At 40.9% G+C, this 17,292-nt stretch overlaps 1 protein-coding gene across 1 annotated transcript in view; it reads right to left on the bottom strand.

The window, feature by feature from the left end:
* The window catches only part of LOC133655731 (protein shisa-9-like), an 88,407-nt gene that overhangs the window by 41,594 nt on the left and 29,521 nt on the right, over positions 1 to 17,292 (bottom strand). The window contains exon 3 of the mRNA XM_062056158.1: positions 6,007 to 6,131. Coding sequence (XP_061912142.1) covers positions 6,007 to 6,131 — 125 coding nt within the window. The remainder of the gene's footprint in view (positions 1 to 6,006; positions 6,132 to 17,292) is intronic.

Genomic DNA, 17,292 nt, shown 5'->3' with positions numbered 1-17,292 from the left:
GTAACACTCCTCAGTTAATCGCTACACATAGTCACACCATACACATTTTGAATTAGTTTACACACTTCATTTCTTATTATATATATTAATAAATAAAGAGCTAAACGACATCCCTGCTGTCTGTGCCATCTTCTTCCCCTGTACACCGTAACAATAACCTTCAAATTATGTAAAGTGGTGGAAAAACACTTAGCTTTCTTTGAACGCTTTAGTGTATCAAAGTGTTCAAAATGGAGGGAATTTGTGTTTAATTTTAGTGTTTGTAAAATAGTTTTAGTATTTCCGTTAAAACCTACGTCAAACGTGACAAATTATTCCTGTTATTCGGCTACAATAAAATTTATTTGAATGGCAATGAACTTCTTGTAATTCCAATTCAACATCCTATGGAGTGGAGCCAAATTCTTTTGATGAATTTAATAAAAATTAAATTGAAATTCCAAATTCTGAGTTTTTCACAAGCCTGCATGTGCACTGTTGAGGCTTAGGGATGTTTTACTTATTTGTTTTGGGGGCCACATTTCCAGATAGCGAAAGACTAGGGGGCCCGATTTATTCCTTCGCTAATAGTCCTATTTGTTATATTCTGGAGAACCAGTATAATCTGTAGTGGGCATTTGTTTTGTTTTTTTCAGTTTATTTTGTCCGTGTTGCTAATTTCAGAACATAAACAAAATAGCCGTGCTCTTCTGTTTTTAAGGACCTTCTGCCAAAAAGAAGTTCAAGATCCTCTAAATGATAGCAAGAATCTGCTGCAAAGATGTAAATAAGAATATGTGGATTGTATGGCCGAAAGGACAATATCACGGGTACAAGCGGCCGAAATTAGTTTCCTCCGCCGGGTGGCGGGCTCCCTTAGAGATAGGGTGAGAAGCTCTGCCATCCGGGGGGAGCTCAAAGTAAAGCCGCTGCTCCTCCACATCGAGAGGAGCCAGATGAGGTGGTTCGGGCATCTGGTCAGGATGCCACCCGAACGCCTCCCTAGGGAGGTGTTTAGGGCATGTCCGACCGGTAGGAAGCCCCGGGGAAGACCCAGGACACGTTGGGAAGACTATGTCTCCCGGCTGGCCTGGGAACGCCTCGGGATCCCCTGGGAGGAGCCGGACGAAGTGACTGGCGAGAGGGAAGTCTGGGCTTCCCTGCTTAAGCTGCTGCCCCCGCGACCCGACCTCGGATAAGCGGAAGAAGATGGATGGATGGATGGATTGTATGGTAAAAAAAACAAAACTCAGCTCAGTTGCCAGAATTTTACTATAAAATTCATGGTGTTTTTTTTTTACAGAGAATTACTGTAAATTTAAAAACAGTGCTACTGCTTTTTTTATGGTAAAATTATGTCGACTGAGCTGCCAGTTTTTTTTTTTTTACCAAACAATCTACTCAGTTTTTTAACAACTTATTATTGTAAATGGAAAGATGGTTAGCGTTTATTTTTTACAGTCAAATTTTGGCGACTGAGCTGCCATTTTGTTACTATAAATTTTTCGGTGTTTTTTTTAAGTGTACACACACGGCTTTCCCCTGCCCTCCACTCTCTCTGCTCATCGCCGTCTTCGCCATTAAAGTTCTTCAAAAAAAGGATGATAAATGTTTATTTTTTGTACATTTCATTCATTATTTCTTTATTTCACATTGTTGTTTGGGTGTAAAACTGTCATTATTGTGTGAATACTGAATGCAATATAGTATTCTACCCCAAAATTAATCAAATTATTATTATTATTATTGTTATTTTTATTACTATTTCAGACCTTCAGTTTTCCAAGTTCCAAAAATTCCTGTCAAAGACGGCTCAGTTGCCAGAATCTTTCCGAAAAATATCCAGTTTTTTTATTGTTTTTTTTACAGCAAATTAGTGTAAATTAAAAAATGGTATTACTGTTATTTTAAGAAAAATATTTTTTTCCAGAGACTGAGCTGCCAGTTTTTTTTAGTTTTTGTTTTTTTTATAGTAAATCTCTCGTTGTTCTTACAGCGTACTCTCTTCCAAGTAGTTTAAACTGAACTCACACTCACGCGCACTCACACACACACACACACACACACACACACACACACACACACACACACACACACACACACACACACACACACACACACACACACACACACACACACACACACACACACACACACACACACACACACACACACACACACACACACACACACAGTAACTGTCACTGTTAGTGGTGTGGATTGAAACTGGAAAAAATGCAAAATCGACTGTCATAACTTCATCAATATTTAGAATGCAATGAATATACATGACGTTAAAACCTATGTGGACAATCTTGGCATCTGGAGGCTCTATGATAAGCTTTTGAAGTGCAGTGCTTAAAACGTCCCTTTTACATCATTAAGAGTTTATTAACTTCTCCTTACTGACATTTTTTAGGCTGTCAAACATTTTTTGCCCTTATCCGCTACCTCACATGTGCACACACCCATGCATGTTCACATGATCACATGGAGGCACACCAGTGGCTAATAAGTCAAATAAACAAAAAAAGACAGGTTTTTATCTGTAATATAAGATGCAAAGTGGCATGCCCCTGATTCATGTGTTGTGTATGCACAACACAGCACATGCTGCCTGAAGTGCTGCAGCCTGCCTACATTAACATAGTAATTAGAGTGTGTTGTAATCCTGCGATGTTGCACGTGTTCTACTTACAGTTAAAGATTCTCATTTGGTGTCTCCCCTTTTCACTGTCTCTCCCCTCCATCCGACCTGACTACAGTACATCTCGAACTGTTGGATGCCTCCTAGTGATCTGTACAGCTGGTTTTACTGCCTCATATAGTCATGGCGCCTCCATGAGGCCGGCTCTACGTGGGAGTAAGAGGGGGCTCTGCCCCCTCAAATAAATGTTTTGCCCCTTTAAATCGAAATGTTTGAAGTTGAGAAAATACATTTTAATATACTCACAAAATGTATATATTACAAGGTGACAAAAGGAGAAATTTGCTGAAAAAGGGACACGATGCAACATCTCTCATCTCTGTCACCCCCCTGTTTTGTAAATATTGTGTGTGTGTGTGTGTGTGAAGTCCTATCCATCCATCCATCCATCTTCTTCCGCTTATCCGAGGTCGGGTCGCGGGGGCAGCAGCTTAAGCAGGGAAGCCCAGACTTCCCTCTCCCCAGCCACTTCGTCCAGCTCCTCCCGGGGGATCCCGAGGCGTTCCCAGGCCAGCCGGGAGACATAGTCTTCCCAACGTGTCCTGGGTCTTCCCCGTGGCCTCCTACCGGTCGGACGTGCCCTAAACACCTCCCTAGGGAGGCGTTCGGGTGGCATCCTGACCAGATGCCCGAACCACCTCATCTGGCTCCTCTCGATGTGGAGGAGCAGCGGCTTTACTTTGAGCCCCCCCCCAGATGGCAGAGCTTCTCACCCTATCTCTAAGGGAGAGCCCCGCCACCCGGCGGAGGAAACTCATTTCGGCCGCTTGTACCCGTGATCTTGTCCTTTCGGTCATAACCCAAAGCTCATGACCATAGGTGAGGATGGGAACGTAGATCGACCGGTAAATTGAGAGCTTTGCCTTCCGGCTCAGCTCCTTCTTCACCACAACGGATCGATACAGCGTCCGCATTACTGAAGACGCCGCACCGATCCGCCTGTCGATCTCACGATCCACTATTCCCTCACTCGTGAACAAGACCACGAGGTACTTGAACTCCTCCACTTGGGGCAGGGTCTCTTCCGCAATCCGGAGATGGCACTCCACCCTTTTCCGGGCGAGAACCATGGATTCGGACTTGGAGGTGCTGATTCTCATCCCAGTCGCTTCACACTCAGCTGCGAACCGATCCAGCGAGAGCTGAAGTTCCTGGCCAGATGAAGCCATCAGGACCACATCATCTGCAAAAAGCAGAGACCTAATCCTGCAGCCACCAAACCAGATCCCCTTAACGCCTTGACTGCACCTAGAAATTCTGTCCATAAAAGTTATGAACAGAATCGGTGACAAAGGGCAGCTTTGGCGGAGTCCAACCCTCACTGGAAACGTGTCCGACTTACTGCCGGCAATGCGGACCAAACTCTGGCACTGATCATACAGGGAGCGGACCGCCACAATCAGACAGTCCGATACCCCATACTCTCTGAGCACTCCCCACAGGACTTCCCGAGGGACACGGTCGAATGCCTTCTCCAAGTCCACAAAACACATGTAGACTGGTTGGGCAAACTCCCATGCACCCTCAAGGACCCTGCCGAGAGTATAGAGCTGGTCCACAGTTCCACGACCAGGACGAAAACCACACTGTTCCTCCTGAATCCGAGGTTCGACTATCCGGCGTAGCCTCCTCTCCAGCACACCTGAATAGACCTTACCGGGAAGGCTGAGGAGTGTGATCCCACGATAGTTAGAACACACCCTCCAGTTCCCCTTCTTAAAGAGAGGAACCACCACCCCGGTCTGCCAATCCAGAGGTACCGCCCCCGATGTCCACGCGATGCTGCAGAGTCTTGTCAACCAAGACAGCCCCACAGCATCCAGAGCCTTAAGGAACTCCGGGCGGATCTCATCCACCCCCGGGGCCTTGCCACCGAGGAGCTTTTTAACTACCTCAGCAACCTCAGCCCCAGAAATAGGAGAGCCCACCACAGATTCCCCAGGCACTGCTTCCTCATAGGAAGACGTGTTGGTGGGATTGAGGAGGTCTTCGAAGTATTCCCTCCACCGATCCACAACATCCGCAGTCGAGGTCAGCAGAACACCATCCTCACCGTACACGGTGTTGATAGTGCACTGCTTCCCCTTTTTGAGGCGGCGGATGGTGGTCCAGAATCGCTTCGAAGCCGTCCGGAAGTCGTTTTCCATGGCTTCCCCGAACTCCTCCCATGTCCGAGTTTTTGCCTCCGCGACCGCCGAAGCCGCACACCGCTTGGCCTGTCGGTACCTGTCCGCTGCCTCAGGAGTCCTATGAGCCAAAAGAACCCGATAGGACTCCTTCTTCAGCTTGACGGCATCCCTCACCGCCGGTGTCCACCAACGGGTTCTAGGATTACCGCCACGACAGGCACCAACTACCTTGCGGCCACAGCTCCAATCAGCCGCCTCGACAATAGAGGTCCGGAACATGGTCCATTCGGACTCAATGTCCAGCACCCCCCCCCCCCCCCCCCCCACCTCCTGAATTTGGAGGTCTCAAGGTTGGCAAGTATGCTGACAAAGTGCAATCCATTTCTCCAGGTAGGACTTAAAGTTAAGTTAAAGTTAAAGTACCAATGATTGTCACACACACTAGGTGTGGTGAAATTTGTCCTCTGGGAGGTGAGGGGAGTAGAGAGCAGCAGCGGTGGCCGCGCCCGGGAATAATTTTTGGTGATTTAACCCCCAATTCCAACTCATGATGCTGAGTGCCAAGCAGGGAGGTAATGTGTCCCATTTTTATAGTCTTTGGTATGACTCGGGCGGGGTTTGAAATCACGACCCACCGATCTCAGGGCGGACACTCTAACCACAAGGCCACTGAGCAGATACGGATATACATACGTAGCTCACAACCAAATTCAATGAAGAAGGCAGCAATGTTACTACTGTATTAGCACAGAAAAGATGTGCTTCAGCAAGGAACAAGGTGTATACATGATGCATACATATACGTCTGCCTAGAAGCGGCCCTGGACCTCCATTTAAATACAAAGTAGAAGGAGTGATGGGATGTGAGTGTATGTTTAAACAAATACTGCATATGCAGCACATGTCTATCAGCTGCAAGGAAGAAAAGTTATATGCATTGAAGTAGAATAATGCTGCGATGTACACTGAACATCTTAAAGGAATAACACAAAAATGTAAGTCGGCAAGAAACAATACATAATATTAGCAGCATCATACTTATACTTGCACATTTACTGCAATGCGTGTATTGAGCTTGTATATTTTCTGTATGTGTCACTCAATTAGTGTGTGTGCGTGTGTGTGTGCGTGTGTGTGCGTGTGTGTGTGTGTGTGTGTGTGTGTGTGCGTGCGCCTCTCCACTTAGCTCACCGCTCCTGCTGCGATGCATCCTGGCTGAGACGCCGTTAGCTCTCCCTCCATTGGGCGAAGTGGTCTCAGCATTTTCCAATGCGCTCACCTCTCCTCCCTGTTGCTTCAGAAGGTCAGTCAGTATCCTGGGGGGCAGCACATGAGACAAAAATCTTGTTTTTCAATAATACGAACCAGTGGCCAGATACATACATTCAGTAGAGGACATTTACCACTGTAAGACATGCCTAAAAACAATCCACGTCCCAATCATTGGCAATTCTTAACCAAGCCTAATCAATTTTTAGGGCTGAGGTGCCTAAAATGCGTTTTGCTGCCCAAAGCTAGTTTTTTTTATTGGTCCGCTGCACATTCTAAAATGTCGATACCTCAACTTAAGAGTGTTTTGAGATAAGAGCTGGTATGCTTTAAGTTTCAAGGAAAAATTTTAAATTACAAGCATCTCTGCCATTAGTGTTGTGTTCTATCATTCTCCTGCCTTCTCCTTTATTGTGATGTCTGCATTTTGTCTTCAGTTCATTCGTCCTCAGCGATGGGCGGACCTTGAGGCACACCTGCAACTAATTAGCCCGTTAGTATTTAAGCTCGTCACTGACAGCTTGGCCTTGCCGGTTATTGTCTTCTGAACTCCTCACGTCTCATGCGCCTGCTTCAACCTCGCCAGTCCTGGTACGTTAGTCGTTCCTTAGTCCTGATATCCCTAACCTCTTTGTGTTTTCTTCCTAGCTTCCCTGAGGTAGAGAGGATTTTTTTTTGCTGTGCTCAGTGCACCCTCTGAGGAACCTGTTTTGGTCTGTGATACATGGTGTGCGCTTCTGCCCCATCGCCTTTTGTTACCCCTTTTTTTGACTAATTAAAATATTTCCTTTTTGTAATTCAACCTTGTCTGCCGTCTCTGCATCCTGGGGTCAACACCTTGACCGATACCCTAACAATTAGTTGTCGTACAGTAGCAAATATCACAGTGAACCTCGTAATGTAATGTGGTTGGTGTTCATTGAATTAGAAAAAATAAGAATTAAAAGCCTGACTGAGCATGTCGTCAACTTGGCAAAATAATTTGAGTGTGTCACTGCCAGTCTGCACCATACTGAAGCAGAATGAGTCCAACGCTGGCTAAAAATGTTAAAATAATATTCAAACGGCAGACATTTATCCATGAAAGTATGGAAAAGCTCCTGGTGGTGTGTTTGACGAAGAAGCAGTTGAAAGGAGATACTGTCAAAATCCACTCTCTAAGGCAAATGCTGTAATACTACTATTACTGCATTACATTGTATTGTATTGTTTTTATACAGTATTTCTTATCTAAAAGTTATTTTTAAAATACATGTTACATGTTTAAATGGTGCTCTTTTTTGGGGGGTGGCAAGCACCAATTAAATTGATTTCAATTCAGTTCAATTGGACACGTTGATTTAAGATAACATTTATTAGAATTAATTAACCTCATAAATTGAGGTATAAAAAAAACAACATTTAACAAAGGGGCTCAGTGGCCTAATGTAACGAGACAAAGCAGACATGCAGGTTATGTTTGTTTTTAAATATACTGTGTGTATATATATCATCTTAAGCTACATGAGTTGACTTAAGTAGTACACTGCAAAAACGACCTGACAAAATATAACATAAAAAGACTAGATTTCAGGTAAAACTCAAAACTAGTGAAATGATCTGTTCATGCAGCTCGTTAATTTTCCTTGATGAGACGCCCTAAATTAAGATTTCTTTAACTATAAATTAACAGGACTTTCAAGCTTTTCAAGGTTTGTGTTTTTTTCTGAAAACAAGCATTGTTCAAGTTGCAATTCTTAAATTAAGTATCCTCGGGTTGTAGTATGCGGCCCTCATGGAAAAAGTTTGGACACACCTGCTTTAAGTCATTGATTTTGAGTGACATCTAACACATGGTAGCTCAAGTCAAAGTAATAACCCTTTCTTATGCTATAATCCATCCATCCATTTTCTATCGCTTGTCCCTTTCGGGGTCGCGGGGGGTCGCTGGAGCCTATCTCAGCTGCATTCGGGCGGAAGGCGGGGTACACCCTGGACAAGTCACCACCTAATCGCAGGGCCAACACAGACAGACAGACAACGTTCACACTCACATTCACACACTAGGGACCATTTTGTGTTGCCAATCAACCTACCCCCAGGTGCATGTCTTTGGAGGTGGGAGGAAACCGGATTACCCGGAGGGAACCCACGCAGTCACGGGGAGAACATGCAAACTCCACACAGAAAGATCCCGAGCGCAGGATCGAATCCAGGACCTTTGTATTGTGAGGCAGATGCACTTACCCCACTTTCACCGTGTTGCGGAGTCTTTAAATAAAACGTAAAATTTGCAGTGTAGTATGTGGTCCTCGTGGAAAAGGTTTGGACACACCTGCTTTAAGTCATTGATTTTGAGTGACATCTAAGACACAGCAGCTCAAGTCAAAGTAATAACCCTTTCTTATGCTATAATATGTTTTTTAAGTCAGTAATTGTATTGCAGTGCTGCTACCCTTGGTTCTTTCTCTTACCAAAGATAAATGTCTTTTACAAATAGAACATCTCCTACGTTGACGTTTTGCTCTTGCTTCCAGCTGCAGTCAGCTGTATTTGACTGGCGGCTTGTTTTGCTACACAACATATGGGCTAAGGTTTCCTGCAATATGGTCCTTTTGGCTGCAGAGTTTGCTACACCCCCACATGCACACACAGACTCGCAGAAATCACATTAACACTGTTTTTTGATTTGAGCATTGATGCTATTCACTCCCTTGATCAATAATTCAAACAGCGGCGTCTCTGTTCTGCTAATGAAGCTTATGTGGTAACATTCACTATCGCGCGCACAAACGACAACTGACAGCGACAGCCGGCGGCAACTCGCTCTTACTCTACCAGCGAAGTAGAAAAGTGCGACCCACTGTCCTGGGTTGGGATCTTTTACAAATTGTCCGCTGGGGCTGATGTCGCTGGAAATTGTGCCACAGATGCCAAAGTGTTTGTTGTACACTTTGTGTTGTTTCTGTGCTTCCTTATCATGTATATTCTTGGTGTGTTTTTATGCATATCGTTCAGTTAGTAAATCTCATGCTTAAAGGGAAACTGCACTTTTTTTTCAAATGTTGCCTATTGTTTACAATCCTTATGACAGACAAGATTTTAAAGATGATAAAAAAAACAGTTGGACGATGCGGATAATGAGAGTAACTGTTGTAGCCTTCAAAGTCCTATAAAACAACTTCAAAAGCCTCCATCAACGTTTTATGTACACACTGTAGGTAAATATATAATGAAGTAACAGACACGTTCATAACAATATGCAACATGTTCAATATTTACTGTATTTTCATCATTTTAATCAACGCTGGGACTGATTTCTTCAACGCATTGATTTCCATTTCCATAGCAGCGCACGTCTGACTTCTGGCAACAAATGTGTGTTCCTACTTTCAAAAACAAAGGCGTGTGTGTTCTAATCATGGCAGACTTGATAACAGACAACGAAGACGACAATTTTTAGACAAATTAGGATTTACAGCCCTGTGATGAGGTGGCGACTTGTCCAGGGTGTACCCTGCCTTCCGCCCGATTGTATCTGAGATAGGCTCCAGCGACCCCACGCGACCCCAAAGGGGACAAGCGGTAGAGAATGGATGGATGGATGGATGAGGATTTGCAACCTTATCTTTCTGAAGCTAACATAGAAAGGATTAACTGTTGCTTCTAGAAGCGAACACGAAGAAAGGAGCAGACGGAAGCCGAGACAGTGAGGTGAAAGTGTCGACTCTATAAATGTGGAACTTAGAGCCAAGATATTTCAATATAAATGGAGTGCTTACCCAAATAATCCGTATACAATTTGGTCCTTGGCCAGCTGGACCAAACGCACAACTGTCCATCGAGTGAGTCACACTTTATATTGATCATGATACACTCAGCACGTCGTGGGTGTTATTACGAGTACATACGTTGTCAAGCTAGCTGTGTGCAAACAAAACATGAAATGTGGGCTAATACTTTACAGATACTGTAATATCATTGTTCATGTTTTACAGATTGGTGTCTTATCGCAGTGTTGTGCATTACAAACTCAAACAGGTTTCGTGCTGAAGTAGAAGCTAGCTTATCTCCTTCCGTAGTTAGCTTTTACGGCTAATACCGTAGCATGCCCATGTGTTACTACCCTAGATTAAGAGTTCCTGAGTGTTCGTTCTTACAATAACAATGTGGCTACAATTTGGTTATTATACAGGTTACGGAATGTAAATGAAGTATCGGAACGAGCCGATTTTTATATGTTAGACTGCAAAAAAAAGAAAAAAACTTTTGTCTTTTTGTCTCTCATAATGATTGTGAACGATGGGCAAAACTCCAAAAAAAGTGCAGTTCCCCTTTAAGAAAAGAGATGTTGGAAGTGTGTATTTTGGGGGGAGAAATGTCCGAAAGACGGTCTCTAGGTTTCTCCTTGACTCTATCGCTAGCCATGACTCCTCTAGCCAGATCGTGGCTGGGCTGCACTGTTTTCGTCTGCCTGGATCTCTGTTACTGTTACACCCCTATTGGATATTACACCATAGGTGTTTCAAACCAATATTCATATCAGATATTGGTTCGATATCAGCAAAAAAACAAGTAACTTTTTAGATCGGCTTGCATCTAAACTCTCTGATACAAGAAGTCCTGCAGCGTGTTTACTTGTGCAAAGCTGGACCGCCAGTTAAATGTCCTCTAACTAGAAACACAAGGATGGTAGTTTTTGTATTTTATTCAAGTCATTTACAAAAGGTAAACATGGTAGGCTATAGGCTACTATGAGCTAGTAGCTACACAACAGCTAAGCACACTACAGCACATAAGCTAGATTTTAGGGATGTGAATCTTACAAGAACTAACGATACGATTTGAATCTTGGGGCGATGATTCAATTCGGAATCGATTCTCGCCTCAATAAGATTCTTAATTAAATCGATTCCTGATATTCTTTGCTACAAAAATTACAATAAAACAGGTAACTGGTTGCAAAAGCTCCTTGGCTGCTGACGTATTCGCATAGTATAAAAACCTCTTTTTAAAAAGTGATTATAAAAATTTTGGGGGGGATTTTTGAAAATTATGTATCGTTTGAAAATCAAAATAAATAAGAATCACGATTTGGATATGAATCGTTTTTTTTAAGCACAGCTCCCAGACATGCAAAATAAGTGTCCTTAATTCAGTGCTTGTCAATCATTTTCTGTCACACCATCCCCTAGGAAGAAGAAAACATTTGGCACCTTTGCAACTATAAATAGTATTATTTGTCTATAAATTTGTTATAAGATATAACATTGTATCCTTATTACTGGTAATATTAAAGAAAACAAAAAGAAAAAAGAGATACATATAGATCAACTTATAACAAATAATAACTTTATTACCATTGTTTTTAGTCTGTAAAAAAACGTTTTAAAGTACATCAATTTGTCTGAAATTAAAAACATAATAAATTCTTATTTAAACGACACAATTTTTTGACCCACTTCAACCATTTGATACTGAAAAATAAAATTTAACAAACAATAAATAACAACATTAACTCAGGAGTACAATATATAAACACTTTAACCTACAAAACAATTGTTTTTTTAAACAAATTTCGGATTCATTGCTATAAAGAGCATGTTTTGTTGTGTACAGAGTTTCGAAGTGTTTTTTATTTTTATTGATTGATTGAAACATTTATTAGTAGATTGCACAGTTCAGTACATATTCCGTACAATTGACCACTAAATAGTAACACCCAAATAAGTTTTTCAACTTGTTTAAGTCGGGGTATGAAGCATGATACTGATAATGCATGATCCCCGGGGTTCCACGTGCCCCCCTCCCAAACATCGCAATGCGCCACCAGCAGGGGGGCCTGACCCACTATTTGAGAAGAACTGCCTTATTTGAACAATATTGATGTCTAAAACACAGCATTTGTCAATATTAACAAGTGTAAATCAATTACAGTTGCATATTACTTATTGATACAAAGCCTGCAGTATGTTGAGAGGTATCCAGTATCCGCATCATTCAACCTATTGCGTCATGAGTTTAGCTTAATGAATTATTGTGGCTTTTAGGTGTCACCAAAAAACTAATGACCACTCCACATCCACTAAAAGACAGCATAAGTCCATTCCAGACGGTTAATAATAAATAGGTTGGTGTTTTTCAAACCTACTTTTGTTCTCTGTTTGAGTTATTTTACTTGAGCAAACCTTTTAATAACATTCCACCAAAAAAAGAACAAAAGTCAAGTAAGTAAATACAGTATTTATGCAAGCGGCCATCATTGGAACAGATTTGGACACTCCTGCTTTGGGCTTAGAAATGGTTGATGATAAAATGCAGTAAATTATCAAGTGAAGTGATGTGAATTATCAAATGAAATCAAATCAACTTTATTTATAAACTGTATTTATATAGCGCTTTTCTCTCGTGACTCAAAGTGCTTTAACATAGTGAAACCCAATATATAAGTTACATTGGGTGGCACTGGGAGCAGGTGGGTAAAGTGCCTTGCCCAAGGACACAACGGCAGTGACTAGGATGGCGGAAGCGGGGATCGAACCTGGAATCCTCAAGTTGCTGGCACGGCCACTCTATCAACCGAGCTATACCGCCCCACAAGTCCTGTACATGTTCCATTATTTAAAAACGGCCACTTTGAGACATCTCTTTTCACACGACCATATTACATTCATTCATTCAAATGAATTCCGATCTTAATCATCTAACTGGGAATTATTTTGTGCAACTGAAAGATTTGATTTAATTATGCCCCATTCTAAACATATGCATTGGTGCAACAAAAGCACCTCACTCCTCGCGTCCTCCCCAGAACTAAACTGTCTCCCCCCGTCTTCCTCCTCCATGAGCATACCGTTAGTCTCTGTCTCCTCATCCCCTCTCTGACTCATTGCCATGCAGAGCCTCGGGCCGCCACGCGCATCCCTCTCTCGGCTCGCCGCTCAAACAACTTGCTGATTTGGACTTTTAATCTTTAACAAAAACCGCACCTGTCCCCGAGCGATGCAGTGTTTATGGAGCTTTGGCTCAGCTTCATGCTACTTTCTTGGGGAAGCTTTTGAAACTGGGTGAATGGCAGTGCTGTGGGCTGATGAGAAGATTATGGACTCACTGGGCGACACAAATATTCAGCCTGTGGTTTTTACAACTTAGATATTAATGACTTTTTATAAAGTATTGACTTTGTTTCGGGATACTTTTAGTCACCAAAACCAGAAGTACACCTTTCAGTAACTTAAGAGCAGCTCAATGTAATCTTAAAACCAACTACAGTAATTCCTTGTTTATCATTGTTAATTGGCACGATAAAATAACTACGTGAAGTAGGAATCATTCATTTTAAATCAAACATTTTCAGAGCGAGGGCATAAAAAAAGTTTATCACCTTCTAATTACGGTTTTAACATTATGAAAGCTGCCTAGACATGCAGTAACATCCTTTAGTCACCTTTATGTTGTTTTAATCCAATATAGTAGTGCTTTCTGAGGCTGAGCCAATCAGTGACCACGATACTGAACAGTGTGCTCTAAACGCTTTGGTCACCTCTAATGGCCAATACTACTGTAGTAATAATATTTCTAGGTTTTTTTTTAGCCAAGGCCATGCTTGAAATGATTAATATAGGGCAACAATGATGTGGTATATGCTTTAAAAAAAATTTTTTGAATCTGCGATGTGTTGTAGCTGCGATATTTCTATGGCGAGGGACGACTGTACTATAAAACATCTTTATAAAAAAATCACAACACTTAAAAATGATGTACACAAGTCTTCAGAAAGTATTTAAAGCGCTCCACTTTTTCCAAGCTATAGCCTTATTTCAGGATGGATACATTTTTTTTCTCTCAAAATTCCACACAGAACATCCCGTAATGACAACATGAAAAACTTTTTTTTGTGCGATTTTTGCAAATGGTTGGCAAAAAGGACTAATAAATCACATGAACATAAATATTCACAGCCTCTGTTGATGATGATGATGATGATGATGCAAAACATTTCCCAAAAACTTTTTTCATGCTGTCATTATGGGATGTTTTGTGTAGAATTCAAATAAAAAGTAATTAATTAAATTTTAAAATATGAATGTAGTAAAATAAATGCTTAAATTTATCAGCAATTTAAAAATGTAGTATTTTTTTTATAAAATATTAAATAAAAGAAAATAAATAAACCAATATTAAATCAATTACAATGTTTGTATAATGAAAGTAAGATAAACAGATAGCATAACACAATCTCATCAATGCTATTGCCAAGATTATTAGCAGAATAGCATTTTGATTTATTTTGCCATTGACCAACTTTTTATTATGTTCTGAACTCAAATAGGGCTGCAATGATAAATCAATTAAAATTGATTAAAAAAAAAGATTTGTATTCTGTTCATATTGTGTTACGTCAATTAATTGTGTAACAATTGACATGTAGAAAATTCAGACCGCATGGAGTGCCAAGAAATTCAAATATGCAGACATAGTTTCAAGTTAAAAGTTCAATTTCAATGTTGATAATGTGAATTTATTAGAAAAAAAGAATGAAGGTTATGGCAAGCAGATTGTTTTTGTTTATTTTAACTATTTTTCCTAAAATACACACCATTTAAACGAAAAAAATAATCAATAGATCACTGAACTAATAGATAGGTGCAGGACTAAACTCAAAAGTGCAGTGGAACCCTGAGATGTTAAAAAGGGCATATATGACCACCACATGCAGCTAATTATCAACCGTTATGTAACAACATGGCTGACATCTCAGTGGGATCAAGCACGTTTGCGCGCTTCAATCATATGGAGGCTTCATTAATGTGCTGTAGCAATCCATAACTGGTGTGGCGCATCAGAACACAGACACTGATTAGTAAAATCCAATGCTGTAGTCTCTCTGCAGTGAGAATTTATTGATTGGCTTGATGAAAATGTCAAGCGTGTATTGTGGCGTGCCTTTACATGTGCATCCTGTCCCGTACGCAGGCACGTGAGCACACTTTTGGCTGAAAAAAAAGGAAAACTGACAAAAAAAAGAGTAAAGTTTCAATCGGCATAAAGTGCTGCCACGCAGGCCCCGAAATACTTTTTTAAAAATCAAGACTACATTTCCTGCAATTGGGTGCATTTGTACACTATTTTTTACTTTTAGATTTACTCTAATCTACAACCTATTTTCGCTGTCTTTTTGACACTTACATGTCCCATGTAATGTACCACAGACTTTTTTGTTTTTTTCAATAGATAATTTAGTAACATTATTATCATTGAAAATGTAATGTAAAATTCAATAACATGCATGCGAAGAACTCAGAAAACGTTTCCTGTTTGACAACTCTATGCTATAGCCACGCGCCCTCGGGTAATATGTTGTGACCTCTGTATACATCCGTCACGTCAAATATACACCTTCTCGCTGCTTACTAATAAATGCTCTAGAACAGGGGTGTCAAACTCATTTTAAATCACGGGCCACATGGAGAAAAATCTACTCCCAAGTGGGCCGGACTGGTAAAATCACGGCACGATAACTTAAAAATAAAGACAACTTCAGATTGTTTTCTTTGTTTAAAAATAGAACAAGCACATTCTGAAAATGCACAAATCATAATGTTGTTGTTTTTTTTTTTACACTTACATGTTGTAGTTAATAGTGTTCTATCTTTATTTGTCGTTATTTATACTTTTTGAATACATTATGTGATAATGTTCATCAGTCAACTCATTTCAATCCATCAAGATAAAAAATTATATCAAAATCAAATTACAGGCAATTATTTATGTAGTCTGCTCATTTTCCTCGACTGGTGCATTACCATCATGTGTTTTTTTTTTTTTTTTTTACATATGTAGCATAATCTACAAAGATACAAAGCTATTGCCAAATCTAGTGGACACATCTAGAACAGCACTTTCTTTCATTCAAAAATTAGCAAACTCATCCCGTGAGCCGGATAAAACCTGTTGGCGGGCCTTATCCGACCCGCAGGCCGTACGTTTGACACCCCAGCTCTAGAACTGCAACTACAAAATATGATTAGCAGCAAAGTAGAATGCCATCAACGTTATGAATGGGAGAGGAAATGCGGGCGACAACAAGTAAGCTAGCTAGGTGATGCTAATTATGCTAACTAGCGAGCTCGTTTCGGCGCCCCTGTTGTCTCCCTGTCCTGCAGTTCAGTGCGGCGTTTAGGCAGAACAGCGAGTACCTGCGGCTTAGGCCAGCGTCCAACAAATTTTGTTTGGATCCATTTTTTTTATAGAGTAGTGGGTTTACATAAATCACTCACGGAACTTTTCTTCTTGTTAGAGAGTTCCGGTGGAACGGGTTTCCACACGTCACATTTCCGGTATTGTGTGTTGTTGCGCTGAGAGATCAGTGGTGTCAAACGGTTTTATCCGGCCCCGGGATGAGTTTGCTAAGTATAAAAATGAGCCGAAATTTTTGAATGAAAGAAACTGCTGTTCTAAATTTGTCCACCAGATGTCACAATAACAATTCTTTGTATCTTTGTAGATGATACTACATATGTAAAAAAAACAAAAAAAAACATCTTGATGAGCAAACCACAAATGAGGAAACTACATAAATAACATCCTGTAATTTGATTTTGATATTATTTTTTTATCTTGATAGATTGAAAATTAACACCAATGACAGATGAACATTATCACATAAATTATTCAGAAAGTACAAATAACGCCAAAAAAATATAGAATACTATTAACCGCAACATGTAAGTGTAAAAAAAACAACAACATTATGATTTGTACATTTTCAGAATGTACTTGTTGTATTTTTAAACAAAGAAAACAATCTGAAGTTGTCTTTATTTTTAAGTTATCGTGCCGTGATTTTACCAGTCCGGCCCACTTGGGAGTACATTTTTCTCCATGAGACCCCCGATCTAAAATGAGTTTGACACCCCTGCAGTACAGTAGATGCTGCTTGAATGCTGGTAAGAAAACAAAGGGTGAATGTCAAAAAATAATTACCTCCGTCTTTTGACACTCCTCCTTAGACTCTCGTCCTTATACGCTGCAATATTTCATAAAAAAAAGGCAGGAGTGATGTTTAAAAATGTGGACTTCCACATTTTCGCAGACATTTCACGTGTGTGCGTGTGGGTGTGTGTGTGTGTGTGTGTGTGTGTGTGTTCTGGCAATGCTTACTTAATGGGGACATCGCTCTGTTTACACCAGGGGTGTCCAAAGTGCGGCCCGGGGTCATTTGCGGCC

The sequence above is a fragment of the Entelurus aequoreus genome, linkage group LG08 (assembly GCF_033978785.1).
Source record: "Entelurus aequoreus isolate RoL-2023_Sb linkage group LG08, RoL_Eaeq_v1.1, whole genome shotgun sequence".
NCBI lineage: Eukaryota > Metazoa > Chordata > Actinopteri > Syngnathiformes > Syngnathidae > Entelurus > Entelurus aequoreus.
The sequence above is the reverse complement of the archived record's forward strand: the minus strand, read 5'-3'. Positions and strand labels throughout refer to the sequence as shown.